This window comes from Caenorhabditis remanei, chromosome III, assembly GCF_010183535.1.
Source record: "Caenorhabditis remanei strain PX506 chromosome III, whole genome shotgun sequence".
Taxonomy (NCBI): Eukaryota; Metazoa; Nematoda; class Chromadorea; order Rhabditida; family Rhabditidae; genus Caenorhabditis; species Caenorhabditis remanei.
Genome location: NC_071330.1, coordinates 13,501,447 through 13,519,399, shown reverse-complemented (window position 1 = coordinate 13,519,399; position 17,953 = coordinate 13,501,447). Strand labels below are relative to the sequence as shown.

The window sequence follows — 17,953 nt, the reverse complement described above, 5'->3', positions numbered from 1 at the left end:
ATGTATATCCGGGGTGTCCGGATGTTTTTCTAGAAGTTTTGAGAATTTATGCCTGTCGGTGTGTCTGAGAGGTCCAGATGTCCGTACCAAACGGATTTTTGAAGATTTTGTTTTTGTCAGTCTGTAGGATGGTCTGCCAGGATGTCCAAAAGACAAAAAAACCAAATATTCAATCGAAGCGGAAAAACCTCAAACCCTATAGACTGCCCTAACATTAGTCTGTCTGTCTGTCTGTCTGTCTGTCTGTCTGTCTGTCTGTCTGTCTGTCTGTCTGTCTGTCTGTCTGTCTGTCTGTCTGTCTGTCTGTCTGTCTGTCTGTCTGTCTGTCTGTCTGTCGTCTGTCTGTCTGTCTGTCTGTCTGTCTGTCTGTCTGTCTGTCTGTCTGTCTGTCTGTCTGTCTGTCTGTCTGTCTGTCTGTCTGTCTGTCTGTCTGTCTGTCTGTCTGTCTGTCTGTCTGTCTGTCTGTCTGTCTGTCTGTCTGTCTGTCTGTCTGTCTGTCTGTCTGTCTGTCTGTCTGTCTGTCTGTCTGTCTGTCTGTCTGTCTGTCTGTCTGTCTGTCCAGATGTCTCCCTCTATCTATATTCTATTTCCAGGAAAACGTCCACTCGGCAACCTGGCTCTCGCAGATTTTGGCGTCGACTCCGAAGAGGAAGAAAACGCGGAAAACGAGTGCCCTCGTCTGATGCGTATGTCGGCAAGTGTCGAACGTCAAGTCACCGTGTACACCTATCTGGAACTCGTCGAGCAGGAGCAAAGAGAGCGTCAGCAAATGAGAGAGCAAGGTGGCACAGAGAGCTCCTCGGAGGATCAACGAGAGCAAAGCGAGATGTCGACGAGTACTCGTCACTCGTATCAAGAATTTGATGAGGAAGGTGATGAGCCGATTACGATAAGAAAGAAGAAGAAGATTGCTGATGACGATGACGACGACGACGAATTCTATGATGATGAGGAGGAGGACGATGAGGAGGCGGAGCCAATTGATGAAGGCGTCGAGGAGCTGAGTGTTGGCAGAGCTTTACCATCCAAACGACGCAGATAGAAAATTCTGAAAATTTCCCCTTTTTCTTCATTTTTCCCCCCTAAAACCTTTATTTTTACCTAATTTTTACCCCAAAACCCCGATTTTTCACACCAAAAACACCCCAAAACCCCTCTTTTCCATAAAAATCATTAAAAACTCAAAAATTTCACAAAAACCTCAGATTCCCAGTTTCCTCTTTGTATACCGATTTTCTCAAACTTCACCCCTAAAACACTCATTTTTACCTAATTTTTGCCACGAAAACCCGATTTTTCACACCAAAAAACCCCTTTTTCCCTAAAAATTTGGAAAAAAACACAAATTCCCCGCATTTTTGTTACTTTCTCACGGGTTCTGCATACATTTTCTCACAAAAAACCAATTTTCATCACTTTTTTGGTATTTTCGGGTAACTTTTCTCTTTTAATCACAATTTTCACACTTAAAAACCACTAAATCCACAAAAAACTCAAAAATTCAAAAAATTCCCCAAAATTTCACTTTTTCTCAATGGGGCGCACTTTCCGCATGTTCCTCATACACCATTTTCACCCCATCTTATCAACGCCCTTAACCTCTCGCCGTCGCTTCTACCACGGTGGCGCAGTGGGTTACACGGGTGCACCTCACTCAACGGGTCCCGGGTTCGATTCCGGCCGGTGACCAAACTCTTTTTTCCTTTTTTGCTTTTGCTATTTTAGCAAAATAACGGGTTTTCTGATGATTTTCAATTGAAATCGCATGTTTTCTATCTAAAAATCCTAATTTCGTTGTTTTTTTCCCACCGAAAATCCCAAAAAACCCAAACAAAAAACTTTTAAAGTAATAAAAATCCCATAAAATGTGTTTCTCGTTGTACATAATTCCTATCTGAAATTGATCTACCCTTTGCTGTTTCGTTGTGATTTTTTAATTATTATTTAATTAATAATTACCCTTGCTCCTACTTAATTTATATTTTGATCTACCATTTTGATCTTTTTTTGACCTTTTATGATTTCTCGCTTTTTTTCTATGTACAAAACATCTCACTCTCCCATTTTTTTGATACAAGGTAATTTTTTGTAAGGTTTTTCTTTTTGATATAATAATTTGAACAAATCAATAAATTAAAAATATAATTTTCTTCTTATTCAGTTTTTTCTTAAGACAGAATACACGAAATAGCTAAAACAGTAATTTTAAGTGGTTTTTCGGTTTTGATGCAAAAATCAAACTTATTCTATCTTTTCTATTTTATAGTGTTTTTTTCATCCCGAAAAACTGTTTTAAACCAGCTGAAATTAAAAATCTAGAAATCTACTAACCATCGAAAAAACTCAAATTCAAATTTCCCGCCACTTTTCCCTTCCATCAATGCAAGCGCGCTCCACTGCACTCACGCCGCCAATTGCTAAAATCTCCATTTTCATCCATTTTTTCGACGATTTCTGTGTTTTTCCGCTGTAAAACTGCTGAAATTCACAAAAATCTTGTTAAAAAACCAATTGTTATGTCAAAAATGCAGTATTTCTTTGCAAAAAACGTAGAAAATCGGTAAAAATCGCCGAAATTCAAATTTTCAGAACAAAAGCAGAAATTCGAGATGGAAACGAAGAAGAAAGTAGAAATAAAAGATGAAGAAGACGTTAAAATGGAAGAAGACGGGAGTGAGAGTGAAGAAGATGAAGAGAAACCAGTCAAGGTGTGGATTTTCGCTAGAAATTGTGAAAAATCAATGGAAAAATTGGAAAAAATTAGGAAAAATTAGATAAATTATCTGAAAAACTGTATGTTCGACACCTTCCTCGACAAATTCTAAAATCTCCGTCTGGAATTTCGATTTGGCTCGATTTTAGTCGTTTTTAGTGTAGTTTTTACTCAAAAATTGCGATTTTCATGCTAAAAATCTTTTAAAACGGTGATTTTTAACTGAAAACCTTGGAAAATCGCATTCTCTGCCAAGTAGACGCCCGAAAAACCTTTTTTCGAGTCAGAATTTTACACAAAGTATGAATTTCAATAAAAACTGCAATTTTACAAAAAATAGTCAAAATACTCATTTTTCTGTTCAGAATCCCTAAATTTTTGACGAAAATCTAAGAAAAATCGACTCTTTTGCGTTCTCGGTGAATGTCTGAATGTCCAGATGTCCGGATATCCGTCTGTAAATCTCTGTCCGGATGTCCATATGGTTTTCAGATAATTTTTCAGAAAATTTGATCGGATAATTGTGAAAAATTATGATAAAAAAGGTTTTTTTCTATAAATTTTGGCAAAAAAAGAGAAACGGTCAAAATTTATAGAAAAAAAACCATTTTTTATCATAATTTTTCACAATTATCCGTTCAAACTTTCTCAAAAACTATCTGAAAATCATATGGACATCCGGACATCCGGATATACACCGAGAACGGAAAAGAACCGATTTTTGTTAGATTTTCGTCAAAAATTTAACGATTTTGAACAGAAAAATGTGTATTTTGACTATTTAAAAAAAATAAAATTGCAGTTTTTATTGAAAATTCATACTTTGTGCAAAATTCTGACCCGAAAAAAGGTTTTTCCGGGCGTCTACATGACAGAGAATGCGATTTTTCAAGATTTTTAGTTAAAAAACACCGTTTTAATCGATTTTTAGCATGAAAATCGCAGTTTTTGAGTCAAAATAACACTATAAACCGCAGGAAAGACGTTTTTAGTTACTTTTCATGCCAAAAATATCCAAATTTTGACGAAAATCTAAGAAAAATCGGCTCTTTTGCGTTCTCGGTGTATGTCTGATTGTCGAGATGTCCGTCTGTAAATCTCTGTCCGGATGTCCGGATGTCCATATGGTTTTCACATAATTTTTGAGAAAATTTGAACGGATAATTGTGAAAAATTATGATAAAAAAGGGTTTTTTTCTATAAATTTTGGCAAAAAAGGAGAAAAAAAGTCAAAATTTATAGAAAAAATCCCATTTTTATCGTTCAAACTTTCTCAAAAACCATCTGAAAATCATATGGACATCCGGACACCCGGAGAGATTTACAGACGGACATCCGGACATTCAGACATACACCGAGAACGCAAAAGAGTCGATTATTCTTAGATTTTCGTCAAAAATTTAACGATTTTGAACAGAAAAATGTGTATTTTGACTATTTAAAAAAAATAAAATTGCAGTTTTTATTGAAAATTCATACTTTGTGAAAAATTTTGAGCCGAAAAAAGTTTTTTCCGGGCGTCTACATGTCAGAGAATGCGATTTTCCAAGGTTTTAGGTGAAAATCACCGTAAAAAGTACGAAAATTCCGACGGTTATCCGAAAAAAAATCTAATTTTTTACCGATTTTACTTACATTTTCGTCAAAAATTGTGTATTTTGACTCAAAACTTATCGATTTTTCCAGAAATCTCGAATAAAACGTGCCTGCGCCATCGCCACAGAAGTGCTAAAAGAAGCGAAAAAAATCCGAAAATCCAACTCAGAAATCCAAGAAAATTGTGTTCTTCAACTGGGAAATTGTAAGATTTCGGCGAGTTACGGTCATCGACTCAGTAAGACTGAGGCTTGTTGCTCATCGTGTTTCTCGACGACTTTTCGTGGGCGGGACTACGAACCTGACTTTTTGATTTGGAAACAGAAGGCTATTGATGGACAGACATACGTGAGGAATGAACAATTCGCGAAACGATATATTAATGTGAGTTTTTAGAGTGAGTAGGGTGAAAATGAGCTCAAAAATGGGAAAAATTGCTCAAAAGTCACCTAAAATTGATGTTTTCAACTGCAAATCGCTTAAAAATCCCAGAAATTTCACTTTTTCTCCATAGGGCGCACTTTCCTCATTGACGATTTCACCCCTTTTATCAACGCCCTTAACCTCTCGCCGCCGTTTTTACCACGGTGGCGCAGTGGGTTACATGGTTGCGCTACACTCAACGGGTCCCGGGTTCGATTCCGGCCGGTGACGAAACTTTTTTTCCTTTTTGTTTTCGCTATTTTAGCAAAATAACAGGATTTTCGCTGATTTTCTCATCAAAATTCATTTTTTCCTCACTAAATTCACCTGAAATCGGTAAAAATAGGTCTCAAACAGCCGTAAAATGAGTGAAAATTGCTCCAAATGAAAACATCCCTAAACGTCTGTCTAAAACGGCTAGAAATCGGCCGAAAAAAAGGCGAAATTTTGGTTGAAACCGCTGAAAATCGCTGAAAATGACTCAAAATCAGTTCAAAATGACTGTAAAAAGCTGAAAATTGACTAAAACGTGAGGAATGAGCAATTCCGCATAAGTGAAAACTTTTTCGTTTTTGCTAATATAGGTAGAAAATGTGTTTTTGATGGGTTTAGCATGGAACAAATGCTGAAAAAATGAGTAAAAAATATTGAGTACAAAATTAAAAAAAAATCCTGGAAAAATCGATAAATCCGATTTTTGTTACCTAATTTTTGACAATTTTAGGAGAAATTTTCAAAAGTTTTCATCCGAAAACAAATCTGGAGACGCAGACAACGAGACTCTCTATCTTCTATGTGTCTCTCCCCAACTTCAAATCGCTATAACTCAAAAGTGGGCGGAGCTAGAAAAAAGTGGTCAACTACAAAAATGATCAACATAAAATTTTGCGCATTTTCTTAGTTGTTAACTTTTTGATAGCTCCGCCCCTTTTGAGATATTGTCGCTAGAAGTTCGGGTGAGACGCAGACAACGAGGAACTCTAGCTTCTCTACGTCTCTCGATTTGGAGCAAAATTTGGCAGTTTTTAGCTCAAAAAAGGTTTTTTAAAATTCCATATCATAATTTCAGAGTTGCTTCCTCCCCTACTACAAAAAGTGTCAATCATGTGGGAAATACTCGGAATTCCAGTCGTCTGAAACCTTTAAACCCCACGATTTCGTCAATTTTCAATGCGAAAATGACTGTGACACCACCGTGGAATCAGAAGACGTCCGTCGAGTCCGTCGTGATTCTGGATGGTGTTTCAATGAATTCGGACAACCTCCACTTCTTCAAAATAACATTTCTTATGATCTACTCGTAGATCACTATGTCACACGGACCACTGGAATGGACGCCACGTGTCAGGAGGGGGCGGAGCTTATTGATGATGGGGGCGTGGCGTTTCGAGATACGAAGAAGATTATGAACATGTTTTATGTGCCGTTTACAGATGTTATTGCGAATATTGTACATCCCGAATTCATGGAAACTGATGAGAAATTTGTGAGCGTTTTTTTTTTGGCTGAAATTCGATTATTTTTAGCAGAAAACCATCCGGCGCGCTTTGGACGCGTTTTTAAGACGGAAAATGATAAAACTCCGGAATCTAGGGCGCTTTGGACGCGTTTTAAGACGGAAAATGATAAAAATCCAAAATCTGGCGCGCTTTGGACGCGTTTTGAGACGGAAAATGATGAAAATCCAAAATCGGGCGCGCCTTGGACGCGTTTTTGAGCTTTCCAATTGGGACTTCAATTTTCTGGCTGAAAATTTGAGTTTCAGCTTTTTCCAGTCCGAACGACTCTAAATTTTCAACAGATTTTACTGGATTTTTAACAGTTTTTGGGTTTTCAATATGGCTCAAAGCTAAGAAAGCTTTTCAGTCATTTTCAGCGGGGAACGTTGAAAATGACTGAAAAAGCGTCCTTGGCGCGCCAGATTTGATTTTCTGAACATACGGATGCAATATTTAGAATGAGCTCGTCGAGACGGTTCAGAAAAGTATAATCATGCCTATATTCTGAGCAATTCGGGTCTCACCACGAAAACTACCGTAACCCAGGATCAGAAGTACGGTAGCTTTCGTGGTGAGACCCGATTTGCTCAGAATGTGGTCATGATTATACTCATTCGAAGCGTCTCGACGAGCTGAATCTGATGGGATATATATTTTTTAAAGAATTGTGATTTCTCAGGTTTGAACGATATGAAAATGTGTGTCCAAAAGTGTTAAAAATCCGGGAACAAAATGTGTTGAAAATTAGTCATTTCGATTCAAAAGTGGACAAATTCATGCCTAATTTCCATTCCAGGCGTTCCCAAAATTCGCGGACGATCCAATCTCCATTTACTACCTTCAAGTACGTAACACAATCATCGCAATGTGGCTGAAACATCCATTCGTCGAAGTGACTCAGAAGATGGTCGAATCACAGATTATTGTCAGAGGACACGCACGGATATTCTTCATTGAACACTTGATTCAACCGATTCTCGAATTCTTGACAATTAAAGGAATCGTCAATTATGGGGCATTCGATTTTCGAATCGATCCGTTAAACGGGAATGTGCCGGTGAGTTTTGATATGTATATATTCATATAATATACTTGTCAACCTTGATCAGAGCGTAGCTCGCTTCAAAATGAGTTTTATGAGTTGAAAAATATACCAAAATGTAGATCTCAGCGTTCTCAATGTCTCTGACCTACTCCGTGCCAGATGACGGACCGGTATCGTTAAAAAATCAAAAAATTAGAGAAGAAATGATTGAAAAACGAGTATTTCTGATCAAAACGGATGTCATTTGTGAGTTTTGGGCCAAAAATTGAAGAAAAACAGAAAATGCGTCCTAGGCGCGCCAGATTCGATATTCCGAACATACGGATGCGATATTCAGAATCAGCTCGTCGAGATGCTTCAGAAAAGTATAATCATGCATAGGTTCTAAGCAAATCGGGTCTCACCACGAAAACTACAGTAATCAAACAAAGACTACGGTAGTTTTCGCGGTGGGACCCAATTTGTTCAGAATATAGACATGATTATACTTTTCTGAACCGTCTCGACGAGCGGATTCTAAATATCGCATTTTTATTTTCAGAATATCGAATCTGGCGCGCCTAGCACGCGTTTTCTGTTTATCTTCAATTTTTGGCCTAAAACTCACAAATGGCATCCGTTTTGATCAGAAATACTCGTTTTCCAACCATTTTCCCCAGTTTTTTTTTTGATTTTTCAACTCAAAAATCCCCAAAAGGGCAAAAATAGTCAGTGCATTGTTCCCGTGAAAAAAAGAATCAATATATTACATTTTTATTAATAAAAAATGATTTTCCATAAATACAAAATACTAGCGAAATTTTTCCGTTTTGTGTGTACACTGTTCCAAACAAGATTTCCACTTTTATCATCGACTGTAAATGGAAAAAAAATGTAAGATTTTCAAGAGATTTTCTAGAACATACCATGAATACTGGGTCATCACCAAAAATCAAAATCCTCTTCAAAAATTTTGGACCAAAATCGGAAATCCTCCAGTCCAAATAAAAAATAACAGAAAAAAACATAAAATTCTTAAAAAATCATATAGAAATAATATTTGACGACCATTCCGAAAGGTTGTCTGACGAAGGTTACAATTATACGAATCCATTGGAAAATTGGACTTTTATACCAAAAGGGGCGGAGCTTCTACGTTAAATAGAAAGGTAGTACAGAAGGGTACATGACCTGGTTTCTGCGAACTTTTTTTGTTGATTTTCGGCGAAAAAAAAGGATGAATGAGAGATATTATCTAGGCTTGGTCCACTTTTCTCCGAATGTAGGCCACTGTTTTTTTAGGAACAGTGTTCAAAATAACATACCGAGAATTCTATGATTTTTAGATTTTTGAAAATTCTTCTTTTCAAATCTTCGAGGAAAGGGTGTCCGAGACCTGCTCACTTTTCTGAAGGGAGAGTTAAATTTTTTCAACGATTTGGAAATACACACATTTTAGATTCCAAGTCCGGTTGGGAATCGTGAAATGTCGTTTTTTGAACTAAAAATCGTGATTTTTCATGTATCTTACAAGATTTTGTAGCTCAAAATGATAATTTAGTCAGATATTGAGCGTTTTCCCGACCGAAAATACAAATTTGATATAAATACATTGCTTTGTGAACTAATGCACAGGTTCCAGATGAAAAAACTGTAAGTTTCTATCGTCTTCAGTCACTGAACACTCAATTTTCGGGCAAAAAGTTTGAAAGAAATTTTCAGGAAAAATTGGGATTTCAGATGGTTTTTTGTTCAAAAAGTGAACTCTTTCGGATGAAAAAACTTGGAAATTCTTTTCTAACGCAGTCTTATGGTAGAAATCAATTACCTGACCTGGTTTTAAACGCCTCGGAACCCTGAAAACACTGTGCGGTCCGATATCTACAATTCGCCTCCTCGTGGCCTAGGATTCCGAAATCTCGGCCATGAAATATATCCCATCAGATTCAGCGTTTCGAGACGCTTCGAATGAGTATAATCATGCCAAGGTTCCGAGCAAATCGGGTCTCACCACGAAAACTACAGTGACCCAACAAAGACTACGGTAGTTTTCGTGGTGAGACCCAACTTGCTCAGAATATGGGCATGATTATACTCATTCGAAGCGCCTTGGCACTCTGATTCTAATGAGATGAATTTCTTGGCCTAGAACTGGGTTTATAGGCCACAAATGCTCAAAATGTGAGTTTGAAACCAGAATCTCGAATCTGGCGCGCCTGGGACGCGACTGAAAAGCGACACGATACCGGTCAGTCATCTGACACGAAGTAGGTCATAACCATAGAGCTCACCGAGATCTACATTTTGGTATATTTTTCAACTCATAATATTCATTTTGAAGGGAGTTACGCGCTGATCAAGGTTAGAAAATCTGAAAATTAGAGAAGTTTGACAGAAAAATGACGGAAAACCGCTAGAAAATAACAATTTTTTTCAAAAGGTGCAAATATGCAAATCTCTCCCTCAAAAAATCCTCAATTTTTTCAGAAAGTGGCAATAATCGGAGCCGGAATCTCAGGTATCTCAACGGCTCGTCACCTCCAACATCTCGGTGTAAACGCCGTTTTATTCGAGGCGAAAGATCGTCACGGTGGCCGAATGAATGATGACAGAACACTGGGTGTGCCAGTTGGAAAAGGAGCTCAGATCATTGTTGGAAATATCAATAATCCCATCACTTTACTCTGTGAACAAATCGGAATTCGATACAGAAATTCGACGTTTTTCTGTCCGTTAATCGATGAAACCGGGCGGTGTTTCACTTTGGAACACAAGGAATTGGATGATCAAGTGGATTTACATTATAATAATGTATTGGATGCGATTAGGAATAAGTATCAATCGGATCGCAATTTTCCTGATGTCACTTTGGAGGGTAATTAGGGAGAAAATGGGTGAAAATTAGGCTGAAATCCGTTGAAAATCAGGTTAAAAAGGTTAAACTTGATCCTAGGAGTACTGTAGTTTGGATCCTGAATTTGAGTTTAATCCTAGAGACTACTGTAACTCCGATCCTAGAGACTCCGATCCTGGAGATTACGGTATCTCCGATCATAGAGATTACTGTAGCTAAGATCCTGGAGACCTAAAGACTACTGTAACTCCGATCCTACAGACTACTGTATCTCCGATCCTAGAAATTATGGTAGCTTGGATCCTGGAGACTGGAGACTACTGTATCTCTGATCCTAGAGACTACTGTAACTCTGATCCTAGAGATTACGGTAGCTTGGATCCTACAGACTACTGTATCTCCGATCCTAGAGACTACTGTAACTCCGATCCTAGAGACTCCGATCCTTCAGACTACTGTATCTCCGATCCTAGAGATTACGGTAGCTTGGATCCTGGATCCTAGAGACTACTGTATCCCCGATCCTAGAGAGTACTGTAACTCCGATCCTAGAGAATACTGTAGCTAGGATCCTGGATCCTAGAGACTACTGTAACTCCGATCCCAGAGACTTTCAATCCTAGAGGCTACTGTATCTCCGATCTTAGAGATTACTGTAGCTAGGATCCTAGATCCTGAGGATTACTATTAAAGATTGACTACTGTAACTCCGTTCCTAGAGACTCTGATCCTAGAGACTTCTGTATCTCCGATCCTAGAGATTACTGTATCTCCGATCCTAGAGACTACTGTATCTCCGATCCTAGAGATAGGATCCTAGATCGTAGAGACTACTGTATCTTCGATCCTAGATCCTAGAGACTACTGTTTCTCCGATCCCAGGAGTACTGAAGCTAGGATCCTGGAGACTTCTGTAACTCCGATCCTGAGGATTACTGTAACTCCGATCCTAGAAACTACTGTATCTTCGATCCTAGATCCTAGAGACTACTGTAACTCCGATCCTGGAGATTACGGTAGCTAGGATCCTGGAGACTGGAGACTACTGTATCTCCGATCCTAGAGACTACTGTAACTCCGATACTAGAAATTACGGTAGCTTGGATCCTGGAGATAACTGTAGCTAGGATCCTAGAGACTACTGTAGTTTGAATCCTAGAGACTACTGTATCTCCGATCCTAGAGACTACTGTAGTTAGGATCCTACGAGTACTGTAGTTTGGATCTTAATGGATCTACCCACGAAGAACACTTGTACCATTTAATGCAATTTAATTCTATTCACGAATGCAATTTAATGCATTTTTTGCATTTTTGTGCCATAAAAATGCATTATTTTGCGTTCGTGGGTAGGCAAGTTTTCTTCGTGGGTAGATCCATAAATCTCCGATCCTAAAGACTACTTTATCTCCGATCCTAGAGACTACTGTATCTTTGATTCTAAGGACTACTGTAACTCCGATCCTGGAGACTACTGTAGTTTGGATCCTACAGACTACTGTATCTCCGATCCTAGAGACTACTGTAACTCCGATCCTAAAATTGTGTTCGTTCTTACAGAAATGTTCTCAAAAATGAGCTCCGGCCTGCTCTCAGCCGCCGATCTCGATCATCTCTACACTCCAGAATTCGAGAAACTTCTCGATTTTCACCTCGGAAATCTCGAATTCTCATGCGGAACGGCGGTCGAGAATCTCTCCGCAAAAGAGTACGATCACAATGAGAAATTCGGAAATTTCGCCGGCGAACACGCGGTGATTCTCGACGGCGCTCAAACGATCATTGAATATTTGGCGCGTGGTTTGGATATACGTCTCAACTCTCCAATCAAACAAATCGATTGGAAAAGTGAGGAGAAACGAGTGAAATTGGTGTTCGAGACGGGAGAAACCGAGACTTTCGATAAAGTTGTGGTGACGACGTCCTTGGCTGTGTTGAAGGTGAGCGAGGGACGCTGAAAATGACTGAAAACGCGTCCTAGGCGCGCCAGATTCGATATTCTGAACATACAAATGCAATATTTAGATTCAGCTCGTCGAGACGGTTCAGAAAAGTATAATCATGCCTAGGCTTGATTCAAATTGGGTCCCACCACGAAAACTACCGTAGTCTTTGTTTGATTACTGTAGTTTTCGTGGCGAGACCCAACTTGCTCAGAACCTAGGCATGATTATACTTTTCTGAAGCGTCTCGACGAGCTGATTCTAAATATCGAATTTTTATTTTCAGAACATCGAATCTGGCGCGCCTAGGACGCGAAACTCACAAATGAGATTCGTTTTGATCAGAAATACCCGTTTTCCAACCATTTTTTCCCGATTTTTAAGCACAAGAATCCTATTTTATTCCAGAAAAACCCGCAACTCTTCAATCCGCCTCTTCCCGACGAAAAACGTAAAGCGATCGACGATTTGGGGGCGGGACTAATCGAGAAAATGGCCGTGAAATTCGACCGTCGATTCTGGAGTACTGTAGATGCGGATGATGGAATCAAAGCACAGTATTTCGGCAAGGTGCCGGATTCGAAGTCCGATCGGAGTCTTTTCAATATTTATTACGATTTTTCAGGAAAAGTTAGTGATTTTAGGCGAGAAAACGCTTAAAAAAATCGAGATATTTGAAGTGAAAACGAGCATTTTTCCAGTTTTGTTCAGTTTTGACGGCCGAAATGTACAATTCGCCTCCTCGTGGCCTAGAAACCTGATTCTCGGCCATGAAATATATCCCATCAGATTCAGAGTGTCGAGACGCTTTGAATGAGTATAATCATGCCTACATTCCAAGCAAATCGGGTCTCACCACGAAAACTACAGTAACCCAACAAAGAGTACGGTAGTTTTCGTGGTGAGACCCGATTTGCTTCAAACATAGGCATGATTATACTTTTCTGAAGCGTCTTGACACGTTGATTCTGAATATCGTATTTTTATTTCCAGAATTTTGAATCTGGCGCGCCTGGGACGCGTTTCTCAGAAGTTACCGTTTTTCACCCGAGTTTTTTTGAGAGCTTTCAATGTTATGACTGTTTGGGTGAAACATATGAAAACGCGTCCTAAACGCGCCAGATTTAGAATTCTGAATATGAAACTGCGATTTTCAGAATCAGCTTGTCGCGAGCTTTCAGAAAAGTATAATCATGCCAAGGTTCCGAGCAAATCGGGTCGCACCACGAAAACTACAGTAACCGAACAAAGACTACGGTAGTTTTCGTGGTGAGACCCAACTTGATCAGAATATGGGCATGATTATACTCATTCGAAGCGCCTTGGCACGCTGAATTTGATAAGATGAATTTCATGGCCGAGAATTGGGTTTCTAGGCCACGAGAGCTCAAAATGTGAGTTTAAGGCCGAAAATTCAAGAATTTTCAGGAGAAATAGTAATTCTAAGAGATGTTTAGCTGAAAATCGCAATTTTGAAATATTTTCTCATCAAAATTTCCAATTTCCAGGACGCCACCGGCAATGAAGTTTTTGTCCTGATGTCCTATGTGACCGCCGAGCACGTGAATCTCGTCAATGAGCTCTCCGACGAAGAAGTCGCCGAAAAATTCGTTGAAACTCTCCGAAAGATGTTCCCGAAGGCTATAATCAACCCGATTGGTCAAATGGTATCACATTGGGGAGCGGATCCGTACATTGGAATGTCTTATACGTATGTACCGTTTGGATCCAGCGGAGATGGCGTTTATAATAAGTTGAAGGTGAGAAATTAGGTGGAAAGCCCGTTGAAATCGATAAAAACTGAGAAAACGCGTCCTAGGCGCGCCAATTCTCATAATTTGCGGCCTAAAACTCACATTTTGAGCTTTTGTAGCCTAGAAACCCAATTCCCGGCCTTGAAATTTATCTCATCTGATTCAGCGCGTCGAGACGCTTCGAATGAGTATAATCATGCATAAATTCTGAACAAATTGGGTCTCGCCACGAAAACTACCGTAGTCTTTCGACTAGGAGAATTCGATGGGATGAGTGAAAAACCATGAAAAACGGTAAAATCTGAAAAACGCGTCCCAAGCGCGCCAGATTCAAAATTCTGCAAATAAAAATTCGATATTCAGAATCAGCATATCAAGACGCTTCAGAAAAGTATAATCATGCCTATATTCTGAGCAAGTTGGGTCTCACCACGAAAACTACCGTAGTCTTTGTTGGGTTACTGTAGTTTTCGTGGTGAGACCCGATTTGCTCAGAACCTAGCCATGATTATACTCATTCGAAGCGTCTCGACACTCTGAATCTGATGGGATATATTTCATGACCGAGATTTTGGATTCCTAGGCCACGAGGAGGCGAATTGTAGTTTTTGGGCCGCCAAAACTGAACGATTCACTTCAAAAATCTCGAATTTCGAAATTAATTTTCCTTTTTTTACCTTAAAATTTTAAAATTTCAACTTCGGACATCCGGACACGCTGGAAAAGAGACAGACAGACAAAGGAACAATTTTGAATCTTGAATCAAACATGTATTCAAAAAAACCAGAATTGCAAAATTCCGAACCCGGATTTGAATTTTTGAGCATTTTTACAAAAAATTCTGAAATTTTTCCATTTTTTGAGTAAAAAAAACCGATTGTGAAGCAATTTTCTTCTGAAAAATCTGAAATTTTTAATTTTTTTCCAGGAAACAATCGACGACCGTATCTATTTCGCCGGTGAGCACACGATCGCCGCGGAGCCCCAAACGATGGCCGGCGCCTATCTGTCAGGCCTCCGAGAAGCATCGAAAATTGTGATGAGCTGGAAACGAGACATTCAGGAATCGCCTTAATTTATTTTTTGTGATTTTTTCTATAAGCCACGCCCCTTTTGATCTCTCTATTTTTATTTCAGTTCTGTATATTTATATTCTTCATTTTCTCCCATTCTACTAATTTTCCTCTATCTATCCCAAAAATTCACAAAAACGCAACATTTTTCTTGACAAAATTTTTTCATTATCATTAAAAATTCAGCAACGACAAAAATTGACATACCAATATTTATGAATAATATATCATTACTTTATGTTTCGGACGTAAGATGGGCGGTAATTAGAAATTGGGAAATAGTATAGGTGAGTCGAGAGACGCAGACACAAAATAGGTGACAGGTCGAGAAGTGGGCGGAGCTTAGGTAGCGTGTGAGCTGATATAAATATGGGGGCGCACAATGTTGCGAATTTGACGTTTTTTCTTCCGATTTTACTTCCTTTTTAGGGTATACGGTAGGGGGAAGCATTTTTTTCCGTAAATTTTTAAAATTTTCGACCTAAAACTCACATTTTAAGCTCTCATGGCCTAGAAACCCAATTCTCGGGCATGAAACTTATCGCATCAGATTCAGCGTGTCGAGACGCTTCTAATAAGTATAATCATGCCTCGGTTCTAAGCAAATCGGGTCTCACCACGAAAACTACCGTAGTCTGGGTTGGGTTACTGTAGTTTTCGTGGTGAGACCCAACTTGCATTTAACCCTGGCATGATTATACTTTTCCGAAGCGTCTCGACGAGCTGATTCTGAATATCGCATTTTTAGTTTCAGAATTTTGAATCGGGCGTGCCTTGGACGCGTTTTTCATATTTTACCGTTTTCATGGTTTTTCACCCATCCCATCGAATTCTTCTAGTCGAGAGCTTTCAGAAAAGCATAATCATGCCTAGGTTCTGAGCAAGTTGGGTCCCACCACGAAAACTACAGTAACCAAATTTAAAGGCGCATGACTACGGTAGATTTCGTGGTGAGACCCGATTTGCTTGGATTGTGGTCATGATTATACTTTTTCGAAGCGTCTCGGCGAGCTGATTCTGAATATCGCATTTTTAGTTTCAGAATTTTGAATCGGGCGTGCCTGGGACGCGTTTTCAGAAGTTATTGTTTTTTTTCCAATTTTTTTTGAAATTTTTCAGCCACCATGCTCAGCTTGGTGTTCGGGACCACTACCGTCCTTATCTCCGGATTTTTCATCTTGTTCATTGTGACCCCTGAGCACCAGAAGACCTCTCAATTCTCACTTTTCATTCATGCGATGTCTATATGGCTCTTTCTGGTTTTCTCTTTCCTTAAAAAGGTGTGGGACGACGATTTCTACGCTGAGGAGAGATCTCAGATGTCGGAGGCGAAACACCGTATGTTCTATGCTTGGGGTGTCGTTGGATTGATACTTTGTGCAATCTTGGAGCAAGTTTCGATTTGGTGGATGAATTTTTGTTTTGAGGCGAGTATAAATGTCAGAATCGGATTCAGCATGGTCGATTACCCCAGTGTACTTATTTTGAAGCATTTTGGAGATGTGTCGTAGGATATGGTGTTTTGTCCGCAAACCCCGCGGTACAGTAACCCGGAAATTTCAAATTAACGCTAGAAACTCCGGACAAAAACTGTTAGAATCAGAATTTTGCGTAGATTCTGAATATGTTAATAAAATTATAAAAAGACTACGGTAAAATGGAGAAAAATAGAGTTGAAAGTCAAGAAATTTGGAAAATCTTAAATTATTTTCAAAATTTTCTGAACATTTTTTTTCGCTTAATTCTAACTATAAGCTGAGATTCAGATTTTCCGTGCTTGATTATCCCAAATCGCCTATTTTCAGCTAAATTTAAACAATTGTCGTCAAATCTGGTGTTTTGTCCGCAAACACCGCACTACAGTACCCCTCAAATCTCATTTTCAGACTAGAATCCCCCAAAAAAGTCATCCAGACCCCAAATTTTACGCTGAATCCAAAAAATCACACAATTTCCCTCGATTTTCTTACCCAGCTCTCGAAAATTGCATTTTTTTTTAGAACGGCTACATCGTCTACCTCATTCCGCACTTTTGCACGTTCTTCCTCATCCGTCTCCTCATTTTTCCGGGATACCGTGTCTACCGTATCTCCTACCGTAAGCCTATCGAATACGTTTTTTTCATCATTATCTCCACTATCATGGCCACCGAGATGATGTCTCCATTCATGGTTTATAAGGTATTTCTGGATTTTTTGTTGTTTAAAGGCGCATACAGTAACCCAAGACCACTTTTTTCAGACCACCTGGATTATCCATCTGTTCTACAACACCAGCATCTCAATCTATTTGGTCGACCTTCACGCCGCCGTCTGCTATCCGTTCCGTCGCAATGTTCTTCACGAGACCCGCGTCTGAGATTCCAAAATTCCAACTTTCCGAACTTCTACCTCATTTTTCACCGCTTCAATTTGATCTACCTGAAATTTTATTTGCATAATCATGACCGTTTTGCCATGAGCTTTCAGAAAAGTATAATCATGACTCTGTTTGGGTCGAAACTACAGTACCCCGCGGTACTGTAGTTATACTTTTCTGAGATTTCTTAATAATTATTCTGCTTTTTTCGCTTTTGCTTAATGAATGAGGAACTTGTTACCCAAAAAATGGCCTAGAAACCCAAAACTCGGTCACGAAACTAGTTGCATCGAATTCTCCTTGTCGAGAGCTTTCAGAAAAGTATAGTCATGAAAAATGCGTTCTAGGCGCGCCAGATTCTGAACACTAAAACTATAAATGCGATATTCAGAATCAGCACGTAAAGAGCTTTCAGAAAAGTATAATCATGGGCATATTTTTAAGAAATCGGGTCTCACCACGAAAACTACCGTAGTCTTTTTTTGGGCTACGATAGTTTTCGTGGCGAGACCCGATTTGCTCAGAACCTAGGCAGGTTTATACTCATTCGAAGCGTCTCGAAACGCTGAATTTTAAAATTTCAGTTTTATGCGAATTGGGTCAAAATCGACGGATTTGTAGCAACTTCATTTTTTTCCAGAATTTTTTTCCAGAACCGAAAAGTTTTGAAAATTTGTTACTTTCTCATTTTCTCAACGGGAAAGTTTGAAAGGACG

At 39.1% G+C, this 17,953-nt stretch overlaps 2 protein-coding genes across 2 annotated transcripts; both read left to right on the top strand.

Moving 5' to 3' along the window:
- Positions 1–4,248: 4,248 nt before the first annotated feature.
- On the top strand, positions 4,249–14,881 carry GCK72_011195 (uncharacterized protein; the record flags this gene model as incomplete). Its single annotated transcript, XM_053728280.1, has 12 exons — positions 4,249–4,263; positions 4,400–4,693; positions 5,802–6,218; positions 7,028–7,288; positions 9,743–10,130; positions 10,250–10,320; positions 10,371–10,590; positions 10,961–11,125; positions 11,508–12,049; positions 12,461–12,682; positions 13,561–13,812; positions 14,735–14,881. 12 exons carry the CDS (start codon positions 4,249–4,251, stop codon positions 14,879–14,881), a joined length of 2,994 nt encoding a protein of 997 aa, XP_053587857.1.
- Positions 14,882–16,003: 1,122 nt separating this feature from the next.
- On the top strand, positions 16,004–16,390 carry GCK72_011194 (uncharacterized protein; the record flags this gene model as incomplete). The annotated part of the gene is made up of 1 exon (XM_003092690.2): positions 16,004–16,390. One exon carries the CDS (start codon positions 16,004–16,006, stop codon positions 16,388–16,390), a length of 387 nt encoding a protein of 128 aa, XP_003092738.2.
- Positions 16,391–17,953: the final 1,563 nt, after the last annotated feature.